At 43.7% G+C, this 26,872-nt stretch overlaps 1 protein-coding gene across 1 annotated transcript in view; it reads left to right on the top strand.

Annotated features, from left to right (window-relative positions):
- Positions 1–25,718, top strand: part of LOC133412821 (formin-1-like) — a 55,302-nt gene extending 29,584 nt beyond the window's left edge. The window contains 9 exon segments of the mRNA XM_061696485.1: positions 2,956–3,085; positions 3,185–3,331; positions 3,413–3,472; positions 3,553–3,673; positions 9,333–9,425; positions 15,756–15,807; positions 21,403–21,552; positions 24,320–24,401; positions 24,490–25,718. Coding sequence (XP_061552469.1) covers positions 2,956–3,085; positions 3,185–3,331; positions 3,413–3,472; positions 3,553–3,673; positions 9,333–9,425; positions 15,756–15,807; positions 21,403–21,552; positions 24,320–24,401; positions 24,490–24,534 — 880 coding nt within the window. The 3' untranslated portion in view covers positions 24,535–25,718.
- The last annotated feature ends 1,154 nt before the right edge of the window (positions 25,719–26,872 follow it).

Below are 26,872 nucleotides of genomic sequence, written 5' to 3' on the forward strand. Positions count from 1 at the left end.
TGAAATGTTAAATGACAATGACAAATCACAGTACAGTTGAACCGTCAAACACAATTCCTTTTTCCCATCGGAAATTAGGACAACTGAGGTTATAAAAGGTTAAAGTAAAAAAAAAAAAGGTAAAGGTTATAGTAAAAAAAAACGGCTAATGGCAAAACCTGAGGTAGTTTCTAGTATAGTAAAACTATTTAGTCACCCCTAACTTCAAAGACAAGTGACGGATACAGCCCATTTTCAGTTATACATGCCGTTCTATTTCTTTCTATAATTATTCTCATCTCTGCCATATTTTACTGATCAGCCAGGACAGAGACATATACTTTCCCACTTCACATTATTTTATACTACACATTTTATTGTATTTATGGTTTTTGGCCGTTATCACAGTTTTCCTCTTTGTCATCATTGCGACCCTTCTGTGGTGATGTCACAAAAACAGCTAAAGAACAATCAAAACAGACACTTCAGAATATGTGAAGTGAGAAATGTTGAAGTGTCTTGTGTTGTCTTGGAGTTTCAACTGAATTTTGAGGTGTATTTTTTTTTGTCTAATTCCAAATTCTACAAGCTCACTGGCGTTCAGTTTTAGAGGTTCAACTATACGGTGGTACATTGACTTCAGGCGGAGATCTTCGCGAGTGACGTAGATAAGCTCAAGAAATTCAAATGACCTGATTTTAGGCCTCTCGGCAGAAAAACCTTTTTTAATTCACGTTTCACGTTTACTGAGGCTCCATAGAGACAATATAACTCCCAAACACTAGAAAACGTAGGTTTGGTAAAATATGGCACCTTTAAGATACGAGTATAGATGGTGGCAGTGAACTCAACTAACTTCACAACAAGCAGCAGTTTGGCACATCATGAAATATCCTTCAAAAAGGCTTCAAGCTGTTTATTGACATTCCCAGGTGAAGTTTACGGTAAACGTAAACATAAAACAAAGAGAATACACGTCTAAAACATCGCTTTCAGTTTCTGCTAGCTTAATGCTAACACACCATGCAAAATGCAAATATGTTTTTATTAATGTTTTTTATTGCTTCCAGGCAGACATTTTTGCGGTCGACTTAGCCGAGTTAGCCGATTTTACCAAGCAACAGATATTTGAACACAAATGGCGCAGCAACACATGTAGATAGACAATATAACAATACTCACAAGCATAGTGTTCTTTGTCTTTTGTGGAAATTTTTTTTAAATATTACTGCAGCTTACTGAGCCACTTAGTTGGAAAACTCTTCTTGGTCTGTGTCTGTATGACCGTATGATATGTCAACATCTCGGCAGCTGCATTTAGACATTCCTTTACGATCGAAACGTCAAAAACAGTTAACTTACGTTGCCCCAAAATCCACCAGAGGGAACATTCATTTGCTCTTTTTTGGGCTCTCAGTCATGTAGCTCTGCCATGCTGGGCTCTCGGTTTGCTTATCTTATCTAGCATCATGTGACCTCTGAGTTCATTGGATATGTTTGGTCGAAGGATTCATTCTCCGTTTGGAAGTGCCACTTACTGTAACATTCGCGCTTTTTTATAAATGCCACAGTTTTGCAACAAATGAGACAGCAGTTTTGCACTGGCTGCCGAAGAATAAAATAAATATTGGTCCTTCCATTCATTTTTAAAATGTCTGTTCTGAGTCAGGCGGCACGGTGGCCGGCTGGTTAGAGCGTCAGCCTCACAGTTCTGAGGAACCGGGTTCAATCCCCGGCTCCGCCTGTGTGGAGTTTGCATGTTCTCCCCGTGCCTGCGTGGGTTTTCTCCGGGCACTCCTGTTTCCTCCCACATCCCAAAAAACAAACATGCATTAATTGGAGACTCTAAATTGCCCGTAGGCATGACTGTGAGTGCGAATGGTTGTTTGTTTGTATGTGCCCTGCGATTGGCTGGCAACCAGTTCCGGGTGTACCCCGCCTCCTGCCCGATGACAGCTGGGATAGGCTCCAGCACGCCCGCGACCCTAGTGAGGAGAAGCGGCTCAGAAAATGGATGGATGGATGTTCTGAGTCAACTTTCCAAACTTTTGAAAAGCTGGCAAATCTGTTTTGGTAAACTCATGGTTTGATTGGCTCATTATGGTCACGTGATCACAACAAGCGCAACAGTAGTACTGAATACAGCTGCGTACAGTCTGTGACAGTGGTCTGTAGGTGAAAAAAACGGCACGTGACGGTGCACATACTTTATCTTTATTTAACAGCAATTGACAGTCTATCCACAAGAGACCTTGACTTGGTCCGGACCCGGACCGTGGTCCACCATTTGAAGATGCCTGGTTTTGAGTATTTATTTATTTATGTATTTATTTATTTATATTAGTCACGTGTATGGCACCGGAATGAATTAAACTCGTATGTCAAGGCACCATTGTATCTTTCTTGGAAAATAGAAAAAATTCATAATTATACGAATTACTGTACTCTAAAACGGATTTTAGTGTGTGCAAGGCTGCGTACATAGACATGGCCTCTGCAGCTTTAAGTCGTCAGGGTTAAGTCTTTCAGGCCAGTTAATGAGGCCTGGATCCAGTGATGCCGCTCAGCCTGGCCTTCCTATTTCCATGTTTGACCAGAGCTGTCACTATGGCCACCTGAGTCATCCCTACTCAGTGTCAGCGGGCTCTAATCACACCGGATGTTACAGCTCCGCTCCCCTCCGACACGCCACTGTTTACATTAGTCGTCCCACGTCGAGCCCAAGCCAACTTTGATCAGTCCCTGGATGCCGCTCCTTCCTTTCTCCCCACCGACCCCGCGGCCCTTTCGAGGCCAGCCAAGCGACACCACCCATGACTATCGCCTGCCAGGGTGCACCAGCACTGACTCAGCCAGTCCTGCGCAGGGAAGCATGGCCTGCCAAGGACCCGGAATAGTCCTTCCTGTTAGACATTTTGTTTAATTCTGTCATAACACATCACACCCCCAGTCTCCTCCTCCCCTTGTGTTTTCCAGGTTTCTCTATGAGCTCTCCCAGATTCCCAACTTTGCAGGCCGAGCCCACTGCATCATCTTCCAGTCAGTTTTCCTTGACACCATCTCCTCCATCCGTTGTAAGGTGGAGATTATAAAGAGCGTATGCAAAGTAAGAGCACCAATTCATCCAAGCGTCATCATGCGAGTTTAAGACTTTTTGTCATAAAAGCTGTGTGTGTGTGTGTGTGTGTGTGTGTGTGTTTGTCAGGAACTGCTGGAGTGCAAAAGTGTGCATGAGGTAATGGGTCTTGTTCTGGCCTTTGGGAATTATATGAATGGAGGGAACAGGACAAGAGGTCAAGCTGATGGCTTTACTCTCGAGATCCTCCCCAAGTTAAAGGACGTCAAGAGCAGGGTAATGGTTTACTAAATTGAACACTCAAAATGCTGCGTCAATTAGTAGTATTTTTACTACAACAACTAATTAATTTTTCAGGGCAATCACATGAGTCTGGTGGATTATGTGGCTTTGTACTACCTGCGAAATTTTGATAGCGTGAGTTGTCTTCAATGGAACCAACAAACATAAAAAAAAAAAAAACATTCATGCATTTAATAATTGTTATATTCTTCCAGCATGCTGGTACAGACAAGAGTGTGTACCCTTTGCTGGAACCCCAAGAATTATTCCAGGCTGCACAGGTCCAATTTGAAGATCTAATGAAGGACATCAGGAAGCTGAAGAAAGATTTGACAGGTATGTATACCTTCTTCTAACTGGAACCCTAAACCACGTGTCAAACTCAAAGGCCAGGGGCCAAATCCGGCCTGCCACATCATTTTATGTGGCCCGCGAACTTCCATGATTCTTTACCAAAATTTCAAATTGTCATATGTATTAAGGTGGCACAGTGGACAACTGGTTAGCACATCTGCCTCACAGTTCTGAGGACCGGGGTTCAAATCCCGGCCCCGCCTGTGTGGAGTTTGCATGTTTTCCCCGTGCCTGGGTGGGTTTTCTCCAGGTACTCCGGTTTGCTCCCACATCCCCAAAACATGCATGGTAGGTTGATTGAAGACTCTAAATTGCCCGTAGGTGTGAACGTGAGCGCGAATGGTTGTTTGTTTCTATGTGCCCCGGTTCAGGGTGTACCTCGCCTCCCACCTGAAGATAGCTGGGATAGGCTCCAGCAGCCCGCGACCCTTGTGAGGATAAGCGGTAAAGAAAATGGATGGATGGATGGATGGATGGATGGGCACATTACTGCTGTCCGCTTGTAGGACACTTTCCAGCACAGGTGGATTTTGGACCTTTTCCCTATTAGGTCAAAGTAAAGACATATTCTTCCATCAACTCTCTTTGTATTACTAAGAAGCAGAAGACTAAAACAAAAATAACCTTTTCTACATCAGGCATAGGAGTAATATTTGCCTTGGTAAATGGCCACATCCCTTTGTAGATGACTGAGTGTGTATTGCTCCCTAATTACTGTCTGAGCTTTAATTATGAATAGTTTTATTCTTGCCTGCGACTGGTTGGGGACCTGTCCAGGATGTAGTCTACCTTTCACCTGAAGAAGATGGATGGATGGATGGATGGATGGAAAGTTTTTATTTTCAATTATTTTTATTTCATCTGTTTTTTGTATTGTTAACTACTAGAAGCTTTATATATCTAAGGTTTACTTTTGAATGTAGCCTGGGTGTGTCTTTGTGTGTGTGCATGTGTGTGTAGTGGCGTCAGTGTTGGAGTCAACTTTCTAGCCAGTCAGTCTTGGCGAGCCAGGGCCACGTAGAGGTTAAAGGCGGTGCCCCCTTGTGCCCCTGGTGTCTGTTGTTATTTAAATCAACCAATAATATGGCATATGAAAGCAATTAGATTTGCGCTCAGTTCTCCCCTACGTTTTTTTTTTAGATCGCTGTTAAAGCGCTCTCCTCTCTGACCTGGGGGAAAATACAAAGAGTCTCCTAAAGCAGCCAGACCCACCTCAAGCTGTCACTCATTTATGAGGGAAAATGGAAGACCTGAAGACAATAAATGTAACACAAGAGCTCTCGTATTTGATCTGTCGCAGCGCAGTCTGGCACAGTAGTCCTCCGGCATCACAGGGCGAGCGTTGGATTGTGGACTTTCGGTGAGCCCCACCTATGACTCCCACCAGCTATTATCCTGTACAGCCTCCAGGAATAAATATTTATGCTTGGCTGTTATAAACTCGCCTGACTTAATTAGAAAGCTAACACATTGTGGACAGTGTGAAACACTCACACTGAATCCCAATTTAAGATTTGACTTTCTCAAGCAAGTCTGTGGGCCCCTCACCTGATCCTGAGGGGGCAACTGCAGCGTCTTTACCCTGCGACCTCGGGTAAAGGTCAGGGGACTTGGTGTTAGCACATCTCTTCCCAATTGCTGCTGACAGTTTGCATCAGTGGGAAATTGTCTCTTGTGATGATATACTTAAGTCTACAGTAGTGTGTTTGCAAAATTGACAACTTTTGGGGCTTTTAGTGTCCACACAGTGTTTAGTCGATGTCGATGCTCGAGGTCTCGCTCCTCATCCACCGGTTTGCCCTTTTGCTTCTGCAGAAACTTGATCCTCTTTTGATCGGTTTCCTGTTTGGCGAGAGGCCGATGACCTCGATGTGTGCTTAGGGGGAGAACAATAAGTGGATCTAACCCTGCTGTAGGACTGTAAACCCACAGAGAAAATTGCAGTATGTGCTCTATTAATAAAAATGAACATTTATGTGAGATTAAGGATTACGGGCACCACAGTGGACGAGTGTGGGTAGCATGTCTGCCTCATAATTCTGAGGTTCGGGTTTCGAATCTCTCGGCTCCGGCCTTCCTGTGTGGAGCTTGGATGTTCTCCCTGTGCTTGCGTGGGTTTTCTCCAGGTACTCCGGCTTGCTCCTAATTCCAAAAACAACATCCATGTTGGGTTGATTAAAGATTGTAAATTAGCCATAGGTGTGAATGTGAGTGGGAATGGTTGTTTGTTTCTATCTGCCCTGAGATTGGTCGGCGAACAGTCCAGGGTGTACTTTGCCTCTCGCCCAAAGTCAGCTGTCAATTTACCCACGGCCCTAATGAGGATAAGCGCTGTAGAAAATGGATGTATACAGATTCACCATATGAATTATAGTGGAACCTCCAAAAAGTCAAACATCCCAAAGTGTGTTCACACTTTGCCACAAATAAAATAAAATATTATCATTTTCTTTGTTTTGGGATGTAAAGAAATAATAGATCATAGATTTGGCCATTGGATCAACGATTCACACTTATCCACTGATATTGCTGCCGCATTCTCGTAAGAGCCCGATTGGCGACATTCTTGTGCTCTTTAATTACAGTGGACAGCAGAGGAATGACGCTCCCCATAAAAGAGAAGCAAGAGTTCTATTGCTACTCGGGGGAGTTAAGTGTTTCACAGAAACCCTGGCCCGCAGTTAGGCATTCATCACTGTGGCAAATCAGACAGTGTACTGATTTTAAATGGCCCTTAATGTCACTTTTAGATGGGGCCTTTAGTCTGAGGTTCATTTTACAACGGAGGCTGCGCTCGGAACGCCATGTGTGAAGTCTCGTACAGTGTAGCACCCTACAACCCAAACGATGCAATTGACAAGAAACTAACAATGGAATTAGAGCTACAAATGGGGCTAAAAAGGCTGCAATGTGTGAGTTTAAAACAAAAAAAAAGTTTAGTTTTTACAGGATTTAAAAGAATTGTTTGAATTACTGTTCATCAATATCAAGTATACAACTCTCTTTAGTTGACATGTGTGAGTTCCTAGCGTCCACCCAACAGCTCATCTATGGCTTATGTTTCTTTCTCTTGCGTTGTCGTGATGTACTCTTATTTTCTAAAGTGGAGGCAAGTGCATACTTAAGGTCAAGCTCAAAGTCCCTACGAGCTAAATGTCAATTGTTTTTCTTCCCACTTACTGCACCGCAGCCACCCTCATCCTACTTTATTTTACGCAATAGCTGGTGGACGCTCTTCCGCAGAGCTTTTGCAGATTGTGCGAAACAGTTTTAAGTGCTACTTTACCGCTGCGGGGTATCTGACTAATGTTTATCTCTTGTGTGTGGGCTCCTGCTTGGATGCGCTTGCAAATCGCCGCTGGCTCAGGAAAGGCTCAAATTCTCTCAGGGGTTTGTTGATTTAACATAGCCTATAAAACACACGCCAACATTCATCACCAAACTGGCTCTGTAAACGACTGAGCCATACCAGCATTTTTTCACAATATACTATCTAGATGGCGAGAAACTTGGCTGCCAAAGATGCTGAGGCGACCTTTAAAGATCGGTGCTGGCTCCCATCATGACCCAGACTGTCTGTCTGACCATCAGTAGCAGAGAAAAAAATCTATGGTTGTTGTCTAGCCAGTGAGTATTAAAAACACTAGAGTTACATGACAGCTATCAATTGATCTAAAGACACTCTCATTATCTGGATTAAACACATTTTAGAAATTGTTTGTTTCAATTTTGTCCGTAAAACATGCAGCTGAATGTGGAATCTGTCTTAATTGTATGTAGTTTGCTTGCACGGTCATGTAATTTGAATTTAAAGTTAACGTCTCAATCGTCTTATGGTCAGCCTACCATCCAATTAAAGTAATTTGAGCCTGTTCTCATTGGCTCTCATTGTCGCAGTGTAACAAATATTTACTTGCCTCTTACTTTATGGAGATTTTTTTTATGTACAAACTTAAAATGGAGTTTCAGTTTGTACTGCAGTATAACATTAACTGGTAGCTAGGTCATAGGTAACAGGCATTTTGATTCATGTGACCATCAGCTGATGTTGTCCATCCATCCATTTTCTGAGCAGCTTATCCTCACAAGGGTCGCGAGAGTGCTGCAGCCTATCCCAGCTATCATTCGGGCAGGAGGCGGGGTACACCCTGAACTGGTTGCCAGCCAATCGCAGCAGCTGATGTTTTATTTATATTATTCTATGAATATATATATATATATATATACTTATATACATATATATATATATCCGGGGTTCAAATCCCAGCCCTGCCTGTGTGGTGTTTGCATGTTCTCCCTGTGCCTGCGTGGGTGGGTTTTCTCGGCGCACTCCGCTTTCCTCCCACATCCCAAAAACATGCGTGGTTGGTTAATTGAAGAATCAAAATTGCCCGTAGGTATGAATGTGAGTGCGAATGGTTGTTTGTTTATATGTGCCCTGCGATTGGCTGGCGACCAGTTCAGGGTGTACAGTACAGTAAAGTACAGTATATCTATTGCTCTATCTAGCTAGCTACCACTTTAGTATAAACTTATATATTCAATATATACAGTATAATTGACTTTTATGCTTTGCACTTTTGTATTTTCGATTTGAATACAAAATGTTCATGTGAAATATTAGGTAACCTCAAACCACTAAAATAGTGCCATTTTAAAAAAACAACATTATCCTCAGGCTCTAGCCGTTCCTAATTTTCCGTGCCTTGTTCTGTTGATCTATAAATTAGGTGAAAGTTTCTTAATCAAAGAAATGCCGTTATTAGGCATTTAGGCTCCATGAATGAATCATGCTTTTTTTTGTTTGTTTTTTTCTCCAAAAGTCAGAAGAGTTGTATTCTTTATAGCTGCTGTGGCTTTGCGCCCTTCCCCCTTGCGGCGTTTTCTGTCTGGGCCACATTTTGAGTAGAGCCGCTTCTAAATTGTTCTCTTTTGACTTTAATGGGACCTTTTGGAGTTGGGGTATTTCTGCAGAGGGAATGTGGTTTGTCGAAACTGAATATTTTGGTTGTTCTGTTTATGGGTTTTTTATGTTGTCATAACTGTTGCCTCTCGTGTATTTAGGAAGTGAGTCTGATTCTGGCTCTTCTTAATTACACAGACATTTCCTCTGATTTCATTAGACAGCCAATAAATAAAAGATGAATAAAAGATGAAGAGGGAGTTTACTGAGCTGCACGTGAAAACATCTGAAAGAGACAACGCAGAGCTTTAAATGCTCTTGTTTGTTGCATAACAATTTAGCTATTTAGTCATAAGAAAGTGGAGGTATTTATTGCAGCCATTAATGACTTACAGGTTGGAGCAATCTGCAAAAGTTCTCTCATCCGGAGTCTGTGTGTATCGCATCCCAGACTTTCTTTTGACAGGAAGTGGGAAAGGTATCACTTGGAACACGCTCAGTCACGGTTATTTCCTGCAAGCGCGTGCGAGTCACGTCATTTGGCACAACAACGAAAACCCATCAGGAAACAACACACACGCACATGCACAGTCAGCTCTGATGGAACCATGCCACAATTTTCACCTTCAGCAAATTTGCTCTTCCCTTTTTGTCATCTAATGGCTCATGCCCCGCTGTGTCGCATCCCTAGTCTGTTCCGAAAACATAGAATGTATCATTTCCCGCCCTTCTCTTCAGCTTGCGAGCGAGACGTACAGAAGGTGTGTGCTGACTCAGCAGAGGAACACCTCCAGCCGTTCAAAGAAACAATGGAAGGATTTGTCTCTACTGGTGAGTCAATTGTACATTTTATGATAACATTTTATAAGTATAGAAAATGATTGAGTTTTGTGGGCAAATGTCGCTCGCAAGTACACGCCATATAAAGAACGTGACAAGTCCCCTGCCATTATTATTTGAGGCTGTAAAATGCTAATATTGTTGCGCTTATGCATTAGAAAATAGTCCATTTCTGAATTTAGTACAGGGGGTTCTCAGTTCACGATATAGTTCCGTTCCTATGACGGTGATATAACCCGAATTAGAACACAAGCCTGTCATCTGTTACTAACCTATGCTAAGACCTTAGTATAGTCATAATTATTTTTATCATTATTTAATTACTTACATGGAAATATCTTCTAAGCCATAAATTTTACAAAAATCTTATGAAAAACAGTAAGTACAGCAGAAGACTGAGCATCGTCTTGTGGTGTGTGACTTGTATTCTTCCACCGTTGCACAAACTAGTTCATCGTAACCTCAAAATGTCGGAACCATCGTAAAACAACGTCCCCGTTTTTCAATGCTCATGTTAACATATTACAGTGATTCACTCCTCTATATTAAATATGAATATGTAATGAAAGCAAAGAAATGTGTTTCAAAGGTTTTCTGTGTGGGTAAAAAAAAAAAAAAAAAAAAAAAGTTAACTCAGATGAAGTAAATGGAGCACCAGTGGTGAGACGGGCTATCGTGAAATTTCTCTGGATCTTCAAAGAGGAGCAGAAGAGCGGGTCAAAAAGCTGAGCTTCTCGTAGAGACATAGCGTGGAGCCTTTATATCGAGGGAGCTATAATTATGTTTTTTGTCATGTCAGACTGTCAGTTGGTTGGTGACTATGCCGTTTCAGTGTATTTGTGTACTTGCTGAGCCAGTGGCTGCCGCAAGACAGCGTAAGGACAGTCTACGGGCCTGTAGAAGGTATCACGTTGCCTCGAACATGACTCCCTTGTACTCCTTGTTGCTATAAAGCTAGTGGGAAATCTCTGGCTGCAGCCTGGTAAAGACTAACTGGGTCTCAGTGGATCACCGTACCGTAACAGGACCTTTCGGACTGCCTCTGATTATCTCACACTCCTGACCAAGACACCGGTGCTCTCCCCATCCCCCATACATACGTAGGTACATAACAGTCTGAGGAACCTACTGGTAAAATATCTTTCAAGCTTCCATGCTCATATTTTGATGACAGCGATGATCGTACTACATCGAAATTATTTGAAAACACTGACATGTAAATATATATATGGTTCACATAGCTGAATGTTGTGCAGCTGGCATGGGATCCATTTCCATTCAATTTCAATTTGGCCCTACGTCAGCTGTGATAGTCTCCAGCCGTTGCTATGATATAGAAAATGGGGATAGGCTTTTTTTTTTTTTTTTTAAGTGCTCAAAGACTGGCACACGAGGTAGGCATAATAACCAGCTGTTAGATTCTGTTGATTTCGCTCAAGGAGCTTTGTGAGGATTGGAGGTGACACACAAATATAAAAGTGCCAAAATGTTGCCGGTTCCTGAGAATATTTAAAAGCATTCTAAGCCACTGACGTTGCCACAACATGACAAAAGAACATCTGAACATAAAGTTACTTTGTGTAAACCCCCTTTTTCACCTCAAACTGTTGGCCGTGTCTTAGAAGGGGGCGAACGGCGTGGAATCATCTTTTGTGATGATTCCGTGACTTCAAACGGCAAAGCAAAAAGTTTGCACATCAAACAGATGGCAAGGCTGTTAAATTCTGAGTCATCAGTGAGTGATTGGATTCGTCACCCAGGTAAACGCAGGCAAGCTGAGCACACATGCGTGTGTTTGACACATTGCAGAAATTGGATCGTATCCACAAGACACATATGTATTTACAAGTACATGTGTTCAGGCAAACCCTGGTCCTAATGCTTGAGTTCTGCCGAACAGATAAAAAGTGTGTTGTGAAAGTTGTGTTCCTGGGGAGAGCTGACCTGTAACCCAGCCTGTGGAGAGGCTCGCAGCGGGGCCTGCAGGTGAACCCAAACGCCCTGCACTCTCCCTCTTAAATTTCCCCGTATGATCTCTGGCTGCTTCAACAGTGGATCCCTCCCAAATCCAGTGATCCGTGCGTTTTACACGCTGTTCTCCTCTTGTCCCACTGCGTCTTTACCTCTCTTTGGAGCCACTTCACAGACGGGAGTTCATGTTTAACAGCACGCAATTAAATCGACATTTCAAAACAGATTCAAAGTTAATCAAAGAACAAAATATGCTGCTCCTTCAGGGCCACTCTTTTTCTCTGCCTAAACACAGTTTTCCATAGAACCCCAAAAAAATCCTTGATGTCATGGCATTGCCTTAAACACCCAGTCAATTTGCTCTGATGTCATCCCTAGTGCTGCTCACAGCCCCCTGTGGTGATTGCTATACAGACCCTTTCCAAAAAACAATTTTATATCATGGAAAAGTTTATTTATTTCCATAATTCCATTCAAAAAGTTAAACTTTTATAGATTATAGATTCAGGGCCCACAGTGTAAACAATTTCAAGTATTGATTTGTTTATTTTTACATAATTTGGGTTTCCAGCTCATAAAACCCACGAAATCAGGAATTCAAAAAATGAGAATACTGTCAAGAAATCACCATTTACTTCTCAGTTTTTGTAGGAAAAAAAGAAAGAAATTACGGTCAAATTAAATCAATCCAAATACGGTACTTTCCCAACGATATTCATTCATTCATTTTCCGTTCCGCTTCTCCTCACTAGGGTCGCGGGCGTGCTGGAGCCTATCCCAACTATCTTCGGGAGAGAGGCGGGTACACCCTGAACTGGTCGCCAGCCAATCGCAGTCAAAACAATATGTTAATCTTCAATACTTGGTTGGGAATCCCTTTGCTTTGCCTGGGAGTTATGGGAGCTCTTCTTTGTTTTTGGGTCTGGTGCCCCTCATTTTCCTCTTGATAATACCCGATAGATTCTCAATGGGGTTTAGATCCGGCGAGTTGGCTGGCCAGTCAAGCACTGTGATGGCACCAGGTTTTTACCCTCTCGTCCACCGGGGTGAACCCCAACGTACAGGCGCCGAGCCAGGTGGCAATAGGTATACCCCCACCTGCTCGGCTCCTCTCACCATGGCTCCTCTCACCTAACCCTAACCCTCTCAAGAAGACTGGTACCGGAGCCCAAGCCGTGTGTGGAAGCGAGCCCGACTATATCTAGTCAGAACTTCTCGACCTCACACACCAGCTTGGGCTCCTTCCCTGCCAGAGAGCCAGCTTCTGTAGCCGGGGGATCGGACCGCCAAGGTCCCTGCCTTAGGCCACCCCCAAGCTCACACTGCACCCGACCCCTATGGCCCCTCCCACAGGCGGTGAGCCCATGGGAAGGGGGGCCCACGTTACCCTTTCGGGCTGCGCCCGGCCAGGCCCCATGGGTGCAGGCTCAGCCACTAGGCGCTCGCTTCGAGCCCCACTGCCAGGCCTGGCTCCAGAAGGGGCCCCGGTCACCCGCATCCAGGCAAGGGAAAATATGATTCAATCATTTTACTCATCATAGGGAGTCTTTTAGCCGTTCTTTGTCTGGTCCCTCACCTAGGACCTGTTTACTATGGGTGACCCTGGCAGGGGCAAAAAGCCCCAGACAACTTAGCTCTTGAGATCACTGGGACACACAAACCCCTCCACCACGACAAGGTGACAAGGTTCAAAGAGGAGACTTTGAAAGATTCGGGGCTCAAAATATTGTATCTCTGACCCCGGCCACAGGGTGAGCAGTCGCTCATTTGCATGAGACAGGACCACACTGAGTTCAACAGGGGTGTTAAATGAGGCTGATAAGTGTAATTCTTGATCCGCGTGGTCTTTTGACAAAACTTATTAAACCCCCATTCTTAAATTGTGGAAGAATTTGCATAATAATGTATGTGTTCTCCGCGACCCTAGTGAGGAGAAGCGGCTCAGAAAATTGATGGATGGATGGATGTGTTCTTTAAATCGCTGTATTCATGTGTTGTCATCATTTACATCTTTCCTTTCCAAAAGAAAAAAATCAGTTGTGGTCGAACTTTAATGATCCTTCTTTTGATTCCCTTTTAATGGGAACCCTTTGAAACCTCTGGGGATATTTGGACGAACATTTCCCGTGTTGAATACCAGCAATGGCTAATGGAAAACAAGTTGCCGCTTTTATCGCGCTGGCTCTGAGGGGAGGTGTAAATGTCTCATCAAAGCCCTTAGCTATGTTGTCAGTGAGTCACAGCCCAACAATCACTGAACATTTTTAAACGAGTCATTTAGATAATTTGTGTGTGTGTGTGTGGGGGGGACACACACCAATAGAGGTAAGTGAGACAGCAAAGGATGCCCCCATGGTCCTCAGCATCCCTCTTCAAATATTCTCCGCTCTTTTCTTTGTTATGTGAGCACCAGGTAGCAGCACTTTAGAAAACTGTGTCGGGGTTTTAAAGCCCAAATTTATTGTCCCTCTCAGCATGCACGTCTCATAACTTTCTAGTTAGCGACTACTGGTTTCATGTTTACACATAGGTAGCACAGAAAGAGACACTTCACACATGCACTCTCTCTCTCTCTCTCTCGCTCTCTCTCTCTCTCTCTCTCTCTCTCTCTCGGCTCCAGTGCCACCTCTTCACAGTTGCAGCACTGGAGTACCTCAGGCGCCAGCCTGACCCCCACTGAGCCTAACACCATTGGTCACGGCCCCCTCCCCTCCCGCCTCCTCCCTCTAACCCAGACATGGTCAGCCCCTCCCTTCATTAGGACTACCTTAGCACAGTGGCCCACATACATGTTAAAAAAGAATTAAGTCGAAGGGGTGGATGGTCGGTGTGTGAAGCTTACCTTTTCCCAAAAGAGCCCCAAACCGGCCTTTGAACAATTTTTGGGGAGACTTCCCCCTCTTAAATCTCCAAGGAAGAAAGGTCCCTCATCATTGTAAAAGGGATGAATCTGGAAAAATGCAATAAATCTGAGATCACAGGCACTCTTTGGCCCGAGATAAATTCTTGCACCTCGGCCTAGCTCACCGCACACATCTGCCTTGCATTTAGACACTTTTAAATGGCAAGTCCACAGGAGCCTCTGTTCAACCTTGATTGAGTGCACATACACCTCCACGGCTCCACGCGCTCACGCCCGCCGTCACACGCTCACACTCCCATGCGTTAACACATGGTGGCATGTCCAATTTTACAATGGGCACTCTTTCTGCCCATTGCTCTTCTTCTACTATCATCACTTAACTGATTACAGGATAGGCAATGAACACAGTGCCCTCTTGTGGGCTATGATGGGTGGGGATCATTTTTAGGTGGCTGTCAGTGGAAATATATGATTCACCCGACTTCCATAGGGATTTTCTTGATGAATTCAAGTTTATTTGTCAGGATGATTTATTTTATTTTATTTTTTTCTTACTGCTTCTGTAGATCAAAGTGTGTCCCCACTGACTTGGATCACTTACACTAACAGTATGGCTGCGGATAGAGATGAAGTTTTCAAAAGTGGAGTGAGTGTTGCCAAATTGGCAATTCGGTTCCTATATTTAACGACTTTTCCGATAACTATTTTACAAAAAAAGCGTCTCATGACTTTAATTCGTGCTGAGAGACAGACAACATGAGCTGAATCATTTTCACATTTTTTCGTGGGTGATGAGAAAGGAAGGCAGTCATAAGAATAAATCATTATGCTCATCTATACCATACATACACAATGCAAAAACAGTGATTTGTCAACATGTGAGAAACGTTTTCCCCGGTGTATGCGCTTCCAAGCAGCAAATATTTTGCAGACGTCGCCTTGCCTCACCTGTACAACTTTACATGAGAACAGCGCATCATAAAGGGGGAGGGGTTGTGGTATTACTCTTCGTCACAGACTTCCATGCAATAACCCTTTTTTTTATTACGTTAAATTGTTGAACATTTGACATGTTAAGCAATTAAGTATTGTTTTCCCAAGAGGATGCAATTATTTCATTATTGTCTGTCAATTAAAAAGAATGTGTCGCTATTATGTCTGTGGAAGTTGATCCAAGTAAATGCTCAGAGAAAGAACCTGCTAGAAACAAACGTGTTTCAAAAACTGTTTGGTATCAGGAGAAATAAAGTAAATCCCAGAAGGGGCGAGACAAAGAGCAAAACTAGTTTTGAATAACGGCATTGTTCTTTACTGTATCAGTAAACAAAGGGAGGTAAAAATCTATTAAAATTAAAAACCTGATTTTTGCAGAGACAAAAATGTGATTTTATTTGAACGCTCTATCTTCCAGTCCCACCAAAAGAACCATCATCTGGATCATGGACTTATGAAAGTCTTAAGCCAATATTTTCTCCCTCTTTTTACAGCACAAGCAGAGCATTCTACTGAAGAGGACCGCTTCAATGCTGCACAGAAAAGGTAGGAGACCAACACTGGCACTCAAGAAACTAAATTAAATTAGAATTTTAGTTTCCGGTGAGGGTTGGATTCCATCAAGGCTGCCCTTTGTCACCGATTCTGTTCATAACTTTTATGGAGAGAATTTCTAGGCGCAGCAGAGGTGTAGAGGGGGTCCGGTTTGGTGGCCTCAGTATTACATCTCTGCTTTTTGCAGCTGATGTGGCTCTGTCGGCTTCATCAGGCCGTGATCTCCAACTCTCACTGGAGCGGTTCGCAGCCGAGTGTGAAGCGGCTGGGATGAGAATCAGCACCTCCAAATCTGAGACCATGGTCCTCAGTCAGAAAAGGGTGGCATGCCCTCTCTCTCCGGGTCGGGGATGAGATCCTGCCCCAAGTGGAGGAGTTCAAGTATCTCGGGGTCGAGTGAGGGAAGAATGGAACGAGAGATCGACAGGCGGATCGGTGCAGCGTCTGCAGTGATGTATCGGTCCGTTGTGGTAAAGAAAGAACTAAGCAGAAAGGCGAAGCTCTCTATTTATCGGTCGATCCACGTTCCTACCCTCACCTATGGTCACGAGCTGTGGGTCATGACCGAAAGAACAAGATCCCGTATACAAGCGGCTGAAATGAGTTTCCTCCGCAGGGTGTCCGGTTTCTCCCTTAGCGATGGGGTGAGAAGCTCGGTCATCCGGGAGGATCTCATAGTAGAGCCGCTGCTCCTCCTTATTGAGAGGAAGCAGATGAGGTGGCTGGGGCATCTGATTCGGATGCCTCCCGGACACATCCCCGGTGAGGTGTTCCGGGCACGTCGCACCGGGAGGAGACCCCGGGGACGACCCAGGACACGCTGGAGAGACTACGTCTTTCGGCTGGCCTGGGAACGCCTCGGGATCCCCCCGGAAGAGCTGGATGAAGTGGCTGGGGAGAAGGACGTCTGGGCTTCCCTGCTAAAGCTACTGCCCCCGCGACCCGACCTCGGATAAGCGGTAAAAAATGGATGGATGGATGGATGGAGTTTTAGAGTCTTGAGAGATACAAAGGCATTCCTTTAGAAAATGTATTCAACACTGTTTGGTGAGTCAACATGCTTTACAACCACAACTGCAATGTCATATTATAAATGCTTGCATAATTTATAACTTTCCTCCATGCATGTGCTAAACTTCTTGATATTCATCCATCCATCCATCCATTTTCTGAACCACTTATCCTGGCTAGGGTCGCGGGTGTGCTGGCGCCTAGCTCCGCTGACTTCGGGCGGGAGGCGGGGTACACCCCGAACTGGTCGCCAGGCAATCACAGGAGACATTCAAAAAGCAATTCACACTCACTTTCACACCTATGGACAATTGAGAGTCTTCAGTTAACCTACCTTGCATGTTTTGGGGAATTTGGGAGGAAACCGTAGTACCCAGAGAAAAGAAAACCCACGCAGGCACTGCGAGAACATGCTAACTGGATTTGAACCAGGTACCTCAGAACTGTCCCCTGTGCCGCCTCTTGATATTCAGCTTTATTTATTTAAAAAAAAAAAACAGTGATGGATACAACACATGACAAGTCATATTCTTTATTTAAGGCCTTTGATTTTTTTTATGAGGCTCGTTTCATGCAGACGTTTGTAGTGGATTCTGATTTACTATTGTAAGACCCACTATGGCACCAAGCTCCTGTTCAGTAGGATGAAGTATCCAGAGTATTTCACTGCAATAGAAGATGGAGGAGTGGATGGAAAAAGCCGACTTGGGATTGTTTTTGAGTTTTGTTGCAACTCTGCCCACTTGAAATGTAAGGAGAAAGGGAGAGGACTCTTCAGACACAAGATCCCTTGGACTCAATAAATTGTTGTAAGTTGTTTGGTTTCCAAGCCAAGAGAACTACGGCAGGGTTATCAGTTTGGACTGATAACACCTCCACTGCCCCAACTATTTAAGGAGCTTCCTGATACCATCTCATGCATGAGTTACGCCACTAGAATGGTGGTGTTGAACTGGAAGGGGATTATTGATCAAAAGGCCCCTGCGACTAACTGCCCCTTTGCTTTAAATGAAGTTTTCCTTGAATTTCATCTTAAGAGGGGGGCTGGTTGCCTGGCGCTAGGAAGAGTGAGCACGAAGTGAGATGTGGAGGACAGGGTGGGGGTTTCCTCTCAGGTTCCCATAGAGCCACCTCATAAAAGTGACACGCTGTTGATGAATATGGGCGTCAGTGGGCTCACTGGGCCCTGGGTGGGCTCTCACATCTGTGCTGGATGAGGGATGGTAGCTCAAACACAAGAGCAGCAGCAGCACTGCTAACATTATGGCATGGTGTTAATAAAGCAAATAGACAACCAATCCTTGGTGCTACCCGATACCTCAGCCTCACCGGGAGGCTGGGAGTTGAGACGCCAGCAAGTACGGCTAAAGAGGCTCGCCATACGTACTATTATTGTCGACATCTTTATTTATTAGCAACATAAACAATTAAACTACACATTTTTGGATTCGGTGTTCTATGCTACTCTATATCTTCCATCCATCCATTTTCTACAGCGACTGTCCTCATTAGTGTCACAGGTGAGCTGGAGTCTATCCCAGCAGACGAGAGTTGGGGTGTACAATGGTGACGTTACCAGCCAATATATAGATCGTCTTTGGCCTGTTTCCTTTCCAGGAAATTTTGAAATGACTTACACCAGCACAATCTAAGGCCAAGTTTACATTATGTTCCTGCCGGCCACGGCAGCTCCGTTAGCCTGAAACGTAGTGCGCCGTGGGATTTGCTAAAGTTTAAAGGTGCATTATGGGTCAGCCTGTGGTCTCCCACGGATGTTCCATCCCGGCCCGTCGCATTCTGTCAAGGCTTTCTCCAGACGAAACGTGGACACGCCGGGCAGCTTTGGAGAATGTATGGCACAGTCTACTGAGGCTCCCCTGCTGAGCCCGGCTCCAGTCTGCACCCCGGTATATATTGCCGCTCAAAAAACAATTTCTAAGATTAGTTTTTATAAGATTAGTAATTCACTATTCCCTCTCTTGGACCAAAACAGGAAAAAGAGATTGTTATTCACATACACACTGCACAGTGCGCTCATATTGCCGGAAAATGCTCTCTCTCTTTCTCTCACACTCACATTCACAATGTAACATTATAAAGAGGCAAACCACAGCAGGCATTGTAGGTAGTAAATTGCATAAAATAAAACATGGCTTAGCTTTAGAAGAGTTGTAGGCAGCTTATCCACACCGTGACTGCTGTGGCAAAGGTTTTGACACTTGAAAAACTCGCCAGGCATCCACGGCAATCATTTCCTTTAATGTTTTCCGATCCCATCCACCCACGTCATCTCACAATTATCCTTTTTTTTTCACGGGGGCCTAAAATGATGGCTGCTTTAGCCACTGGAAATGTAGCCTAAACAAGAGCTCCAAACTTGTACTTTCATACTGCCGTTTCTGAATTGATTTCTTTATTTTTTGAACCACTATTAAACTACTAGTAGAAACACTTTTGAGTAAGATGTGCTGCAATTACGACAACCACAATGCAATATAATCAGTTTGTTTTCATTGGGTCTCCGATGCAGAGCACACAGGCATACCTAATATCCTGGCCTATAAATGTATACCTCATTCAGAAAATGTATGCCAGATATAAAACTACAGCTGAACCCATGACTAGTATGTCAAAACATCCATCCATCGACTGTATATCTTTAGCGCTTCATTAGGGTAGCAGGTACGGAGAGACTAGTCGCCAGTCCGTCGCACTGCAGTTACAGTATAGAAAAACAAGCGTTCACACGTACATTTTCACCAACGGATCATTTAGAGTCTTCGATGAACCAAATATGCATGTTTTTGGAATGTTGGAGAAAGTTAGAGTACCTGGGGAAAACCCATGCAAGAGAATATGCAAACTCCACACAGGGTGGCCGGAGTCTACATTCGAACCCAGCACTGTTGGACTGTGAGGCATATGTGCCAACCACTGACTCGCTGTGCTGCAGCGGTTTGCACGTCTGCCTCATAGTTCTGGGCTTTAGGGTTCCAATCTCAGTTCTGGCCCTTCTGTGTGGACTTGGCATTTTCTCCCCTCTCTTGCATGGGATTTGGATGGGTACTCCGGCATCCTTGTATATGCCATATACATACCAAAGGAACGTAGGCCTGTCTGGCCAAATATTTCCCGATTCTCATGGTTTTGTTATGTGTCTTTTTTTATACAGCTGACAGTGAAGAATGCTGCCTTGCACGGCAACATCATCATCTGTGCGAAGTTCAGTACAGTTACATGTGTGAAGTGTAGCAGGCTTGCCAAGTTCCGCTTGATTTTGTTTATATTTGTTATGCCTACGCACATGTGCAAGTGTGTTTCCATCTGTTTCGAGTGAAGTTTTGTCTCTCTGCTTGTTGCACAAGCTCCTGAGAGTACAAGGAGAAGGAACCGTTGCTTGGTTTGCGCATGCTTTGACACCATGACCAGGGTCAGCAGAGGACCTGACCGACTCTGTCCGTCCTGCCAAAGCTCGCATGCTGCAACCCGGCTAGCTGGAACGGCTTGTCTGTTGGCTCAGTCTGAACAGAGCATTTCTTTTGTCTGTTCCGGATGATCTTCAGTACTCTTTTTTTTTTTTTTTGGGAGCATCCCAACAAAATGACGCAGGGCTGGGGGAATGGCAAGCAGGCTCACGCAGAAGTCCATTTTCTTCCCCCGGCTGGGCGACTTATTTTACCATTTCTCTCACTGTGAACATGTCTTGGATTAGCGTCACAAAGGCACCTTGCATCCGGACAAGGGAGCATCTCTTGAATCATGGCCTCTCAGACAGGCCCAGCTAGAATGTCTTTCATGTTCGAGTTGGAGAAGCGATCAGATCTCCTGCCCGTATGTGCTGCTGGGAGTCCTGCCAAGATTTTGAGATTTGCTTACAATTGGATTTCGACTGAGGGGCGGACCTACAACAGACGATCCCGGAAAAGCGATTATTGAGTGGGTTGCGTGCACTCACGCGTGCTTGTTCGTGTCTTTGTCTGCCAGTAAATATGTTAGTGTGGTCCTCTGTGAAAATGTGTGTGTAGCCGCAGTAGCCCATTCTTGACGATGTTGCTCTCCTGCAGGCTGTGGGGTCAATGTAATAATGGAGCCAGCGCTACTGGCTCTCCACTGCGGCCTGCAACCTGTTTCCAGTTTCTTTCGGTCATCTCACCTATGATTTTTAACCTGTTATTTTCCACCCTTTGCAAATAAACTTAATCTCAGCGCCAACAAGCACGTTGGCTCATGTTATCCATTCCACAATGTACGGTCCTCCACTTGTAACTGAGGCTTCTCAGAACAAATTATATAATTGCCATTATGGAGAGTCAGCCGCAACAGCCAAATAAACTGTTTGGCATAGGCAGTGACGGTTTGGCTCATTTCATATGGAACCAATGCACATACTCCACATATGCATGTTCCTTACAGATGTGGGATCAATTACAGTAAAACGGAAATAAACGTGCTTTCCAACTGTATTAGCATTTATTAACAAAAAGGATTATGATCAAAATCATCCATCGATCAAACATCAAGTTTCAAACATGATGTTTTATTTGTACATGCTCAAGGCTCTGTTTACTCCGACAGGTTCCAGGACATGGTGAGCTACTTTGGGGTAAAGCCAAAGTCAGGAGATAAAGAAGTGGCCCCAAGTCACATCTTTATGCTCTGGTACGACTTTTGCAATGACTTCAAGAATTCTTGGTTACGCCAAAGCAAGAACATCTCCAAGGAGAGGTGAGCTGCTCCACTCCACAGTAATTTCAGAAGTGGTTTTATGTAAACATGCATTATGGAACTATTTTTTGTTTAAAAAAAAATAATAATAATAACGAATACGGAAAATAACGGAGCAACAAAATGACAGCACGGAAATAACACATTTTATCTAACAACGGGCAGCGCGCGGCTCCTTGTCTTTTGTAAAAATCGCACTAAACATATTATTTACTTTTATGTAGTAGAAATTAATCATACAATAATCACTATGTAAACAAAAACAATAATATTGGGATTCGGTAAAAGAAGTATGTGACTTATTAAGTGTGACGGCGTTAATGTAAATCCCATTAACGCTAAAACCTGCCGCACACTGCGCAATGTGGTCGAACCCGACTGGAGCGGACCATCGCATAAAAATAAGAGTTGCCTACACACCCCTGCGCATTGAGCGATTTGCGTAGCCTACCCTCCCCGCGATGCAGGAGCCAATCATGTTGAAGCAGGCCACGTCTTGCCAAGAACGGGCGTTGGATTCCTAATAACGCGTCAATCTGTGATATGTGTGGCACATTCATTCCCTTTCCGGTTTGTGTCACTTATAATTGCTTCGGCTTTTGTTCAATTCTATCGTGTCATGTTAGTTTGCTTTCTGGAATGTAAAAGTGTTTCGGATTTTGTTAATTTGTTGTCTGAAATGTTAAATTGTTTTGTGTTTTGTTAAATTTGTATCGTTGGTTGTTAATTTGTTTTCTGAAATGTAAAAGTGTTTCAGCTTGTGTTCATTTGTTTTCTGAAATGTAAATTTGTGTTGATTTTTGTTCATTTGTTTTCACAATTTGTTTTATTGTTTCGCACTTCCCAGCCACCGTATAATGTAGCAAAATAAGGCAATCAAAAGGTCAAATCCAACTTAAAGCAATTTAAATTCCCATCCTCAGAATAGCCATCTGATTTTTGTGGCATTTGGACAGTTGCTTAACAACTTATGTTGTGTAAAATTAGCGCTGATTGTGCGCGGGGTGATGTGTGGATGCTGGGATGTAATTTGAGAAGAGAGGGAGGCCATCAAAGAGGAGGCACACGTAAGCCCCGAATTTATGATGTTTCCTCTGACCTGAGACGTCTTTTTGGGGGGCATTCCACCAACTCTCCTGGCGGCCGACTGTCTTTACTACCGAGCGGACGGAGGCCATTGGCCGTTAAAGGCCGGGCATTATGGGAGAATTGATCAACACCGTAATGAAGCTGGACAAGCGGCCCAAAGGGCAAAAGCGCTGCACGTGCGGAGAAGACAGCGGGAGCACAACAGTTGTTTGTGCGTACATTGTTTCGCCGTAAGCTGGACTCATAGGCGATTTGTTTTGAAATTAATTTCCAAGTTGGCATTTGCCATTATTTCCCTATAAAGTGACGGTATTGTCCACCGCAGACGCATTTGCTAGAGTTTAATGATAGTGTTCAGGTTTACTGAGGTATCAAATCTCACATTACCCACAGCTGATTGTGCTTATGTACAATTAACTTTATTTTGAATACTTTTGGCGCGCTCATAAAAGCCAAGTGTTTTTTAAAGGCCGCCTCATTATCTCATCAAGCCAGCAATCCAAGGGGCTTTAACTCGGCGCGTGCTGGAGATGAGCTGGCAGTCTGTCGAGGTCTAAAAGTGTTGAATGTAACTGAAAGAACTTAACAGGTACCGTTATTTGAGGACACTATCTCCATTGATTCACATGCTGGTTCAAATTCCTGTTTATACCTTTCCAAATTTTAATAACAATGTGGTCTGTCTGTGACTGAACTTGAATGCCCCTCTATCGGTACATTTGAGCTAAGGACTCACAAATGTGGCCGTAGTGCCTCGGTTTGTGACTTGGTTTGGGGGGGCAGCTGTGGCTTTGACATAACAAATATTGAGACGGAATCTTGAATGGAATGCAATTGAATATTGAACTGAGACTGTCTGAAACCGTTGAGCCTGTGTGAGGATCTGTGCGATACTCTGTGTAATTCATATAACAAGTGAAAAGAGAATTTGAAAGATGACTATACTGTGGAGCCGACGTACAAAGTCAAATGCCCCAAAAGCGGGACCACAATTTTTTGTAAAAAAAAATAATAATAATAAGTAAATAGAATATGCTTTGAAAGTCAAACAAAACTTGCCGTTTTAACCAAATCTATTTAATCATATCCACAGGGGTGGACGCCGGCACTCCGCCCGCCCTCACATTTCAGCACAAAGTTCTTGCTAATTATACACCCACAATGCTTTGCGTTCCAAAATATTATGCTAGCGTGAATAACACAAAATACATAGCACTCGGGAATTGAAGTAAGGACACCAGACTGTTCTTTAAATTGTGAATGAATTTTAAGCATAGTTATCTAGCTAACCGCACGCTGTTTTGGTAGAAATGGATATGTGGTTATAACTGAGTAACTCACAATTGTGCCGAATAACTGCTGATGCGGAAGAAAGCGCTCGAGTTCTTCTACAGCTGGGGAAGGGAGGATCATGCCCAGGCCGAAGTGCGTCACCAGGCACCACTGCCACTCACTGTTTTTCATTTGATTGTTTTATATTTACGGCCTGCAAGTGTTTTTCATTGAAATATTTACAACCATTCTATCTTTATTACAGCATTAGCGTAGGTTAGCGATAGACGATGATGCCGCCACTGTAACTGTGTCGCTAATGGTGCGTGCTTGTCTTGTGTGCAACATAAAATATGAATATGCGCATATAAAAGACACTGATGACGGACTGGGTGTGTTCATCAAGGTTGAAGGAAGCTCAAGAGAACATCAAGAAGATCACAGATGAGAAGCGAGTGGAAACGAAGAAGATCAACGCCAACAGTCTGGTAAGATGTCCGTTCTTATTTTGGGCATCCGCATCGCGAGCTTGTGTTGCATTTGTGATCCTCGAGAGTGTGTCTGCTTGTTCTACAGAAAGAGAGGCTGCGGCAAAAGGAGTCCAGTGTGCCATCCAGTTGAGTGACCCAAAGACAGAAAGAATCTGCTGCGAGTGATGAGAGTCCTAAAGGCCAAAGGTGGCTCTCATTCATCCAGCATGGCGTGACCTCTTAGTGGCCAGCTTGTGAAAGGTCTCAGTGGGTCAGTTCACGGCTCTGCTGGCACATCAATCTTGTTCTTCCTTGAGAATGGATCTTGTTCCTCATCTGTGCTGACAATCACTTAAAGCTTGTTTGTACGTCCTCGCTGTTGTCTGGCCTGTTGCCCGAACACTTCCCGGTGTCCTTTGCTGTGGCGACCCGCTTTTCATTTACTCATTCTGAAGACAATATGATGGAGCAGGGGGCTCCGCTATGGAGGCAATATAAAGCAACACGAGCTTTCTTTTCTGTTACATTGGTCACACGTGCTTCGTCTACCGCTAACAGCGTGTGTACTTGCTTGTTGACGACAAGAGCGCAATCCCGGGAGTAAGTCTGGCCCCTGTTTCCTGCTACTCACGCACGCACGCATACACATATCAGGTACCCCCATACATGCACTTACCTATTAAATGAACATTCAAAGCTGCTAATTTCTCCCTCGCACATTGTGTGACACTTTTTAAGCACTTTTCCGCTTGCAAGAGCCGAGTGTAGTATAGTTGTATTATTCCAGCGATGTCCATTTTCTGTGCAAGAATGTTCATTTTATCAAGTGTCGGAGGTTGTAGGCTCTTCGATAATGTAGCTTTGTTTTATGTGTCAAAAAGAATATACACTCCCGTGCTCCCCATTCAAGAAAAGTCTATTTATGAAAGAAAGGATTTATTTTATGTACAGAGACATCGGCACTTGTTCACTTGGAGAGTGTGGTTTTATGACTCGGGATTTAATTGAGTGAGAAGCTGGACAAAAGTGCATATGAGCATAGCAGTGCATTGCGCCTGTAAAGTAGGGCTTCTTCGGGTGGCTGCGACAGTGCAGGGTTCTGAATATTTAAGCCCAAAAGCCACGCTTGTCATAACACCTCTCAGAGAAACCTCGATTATCGGAGTTCATGTAAAGATGCATGTCCGGTGACCCTTTTCCCCTCCACCTGTGCCATTTACTTTGTATGAAAATCAAACTGTTGCAAAACTGGAACAACAGAAGAATGTGAGCTGCTTGGTGGGTCTTCAACTGTATGCGTAACAGTGGATGGGAGCCCTGATGCAGAAGTGTCATTTTATGGAATTGTTTTAAATTTCAAGAATAAATTCCTGGATGCTGACACAACAGAAGCACTCTCTTGATTTACTACTGCCACCAAGAACATGATATTAATGTTAGAAACCAGTGGTGATGAAGAATTCAGTCATTGGATAACTGAGTAAGAATGAATTCACCTAATATGGCTTCAGGTTTTTAAGACATGAACATTTCCTGGAAGGTGCCTAACATAAGCGATTAGTGTAAACATGTGGAACTTGTTACGTTATTGGAAGTTGCTTTAAAGACGGCTTTTTTTTTTAGGAATGCAAGGCTATCCAAATGGAAAATGTTACTTTGTTTGCTATGCCAATAATTTATTAGCTCGACAACTCGGTTTTACTACTTTACATCATGTGAAATATATTGTGAAGGCATTCACAAGTGTTTTTTTTCGTAAATCATGTGTCAGTCAAATAACCATACAAATTATGGTTGAAGCATTTTTAACCTCACTAAACACATTTGACAAATCCAATGAGTTCCCAGTTCAGAGTTGTAGAAAAATGTGCCTTTCCAAAGATAAGAGCACTCAGTGTTCACTGAGAAATTGATCATCCGACCATCCATCCATTTTCAACACCGCTTATCCTGGTTGGGGTCGCGGGACGTTGGAGCCTATCCCAGCTGACTTCGGGCGAAAGGCGGAATACACCCTGAACTGGTCGCCAGTCAGTCTCAGGGCACATATAGACACGGACAAACCATTCGCACTCACATTCACACCGTCACTGAGTGGGAACTGAACCCACGCTGCCCGCACCAAAGTCAGGCGAGTGTACCACTACACCATCAGTGACTCGAAATTGATCATATTTGTATTATTATTAGTGATTCAACTCATTTAGCTTACTTTGTGATCATTTTTGAGAAGGCAAAATCATACAATCACTTTTGCGTATATCAATATACCATTCAATCGTCTTCTATGAAAATGATTTTTAAAAGATCTATAGGCAATTTTAATGTGTAAATCATTCCATATTTTTGTTTAAAACAATGTAGCGTGCACAATATTCTAGAATCCATTTTTTTTTTCTATTTTTAGGGATAACTTCATGAGTACCGTTACACCAAACATCCTTTACATGTAACAGCTACATATTTTAATCTTCATGGTGCACAAACCA

Source organism: Phycodurus eques, chromosome 14, assembly GCF_024500275.1.
Source record: "Phycodurus eques isolate BA_2022a chromosome 14, UOR_Pequ_1.1, whole genome shotgun sequence".
Lineage (NCBI taxonomy): Eukaryota > Metazoa > Chordata > Actinopteri > Syngnathiformes > Syngnathidae > Phycodurus > Phycodurus eques.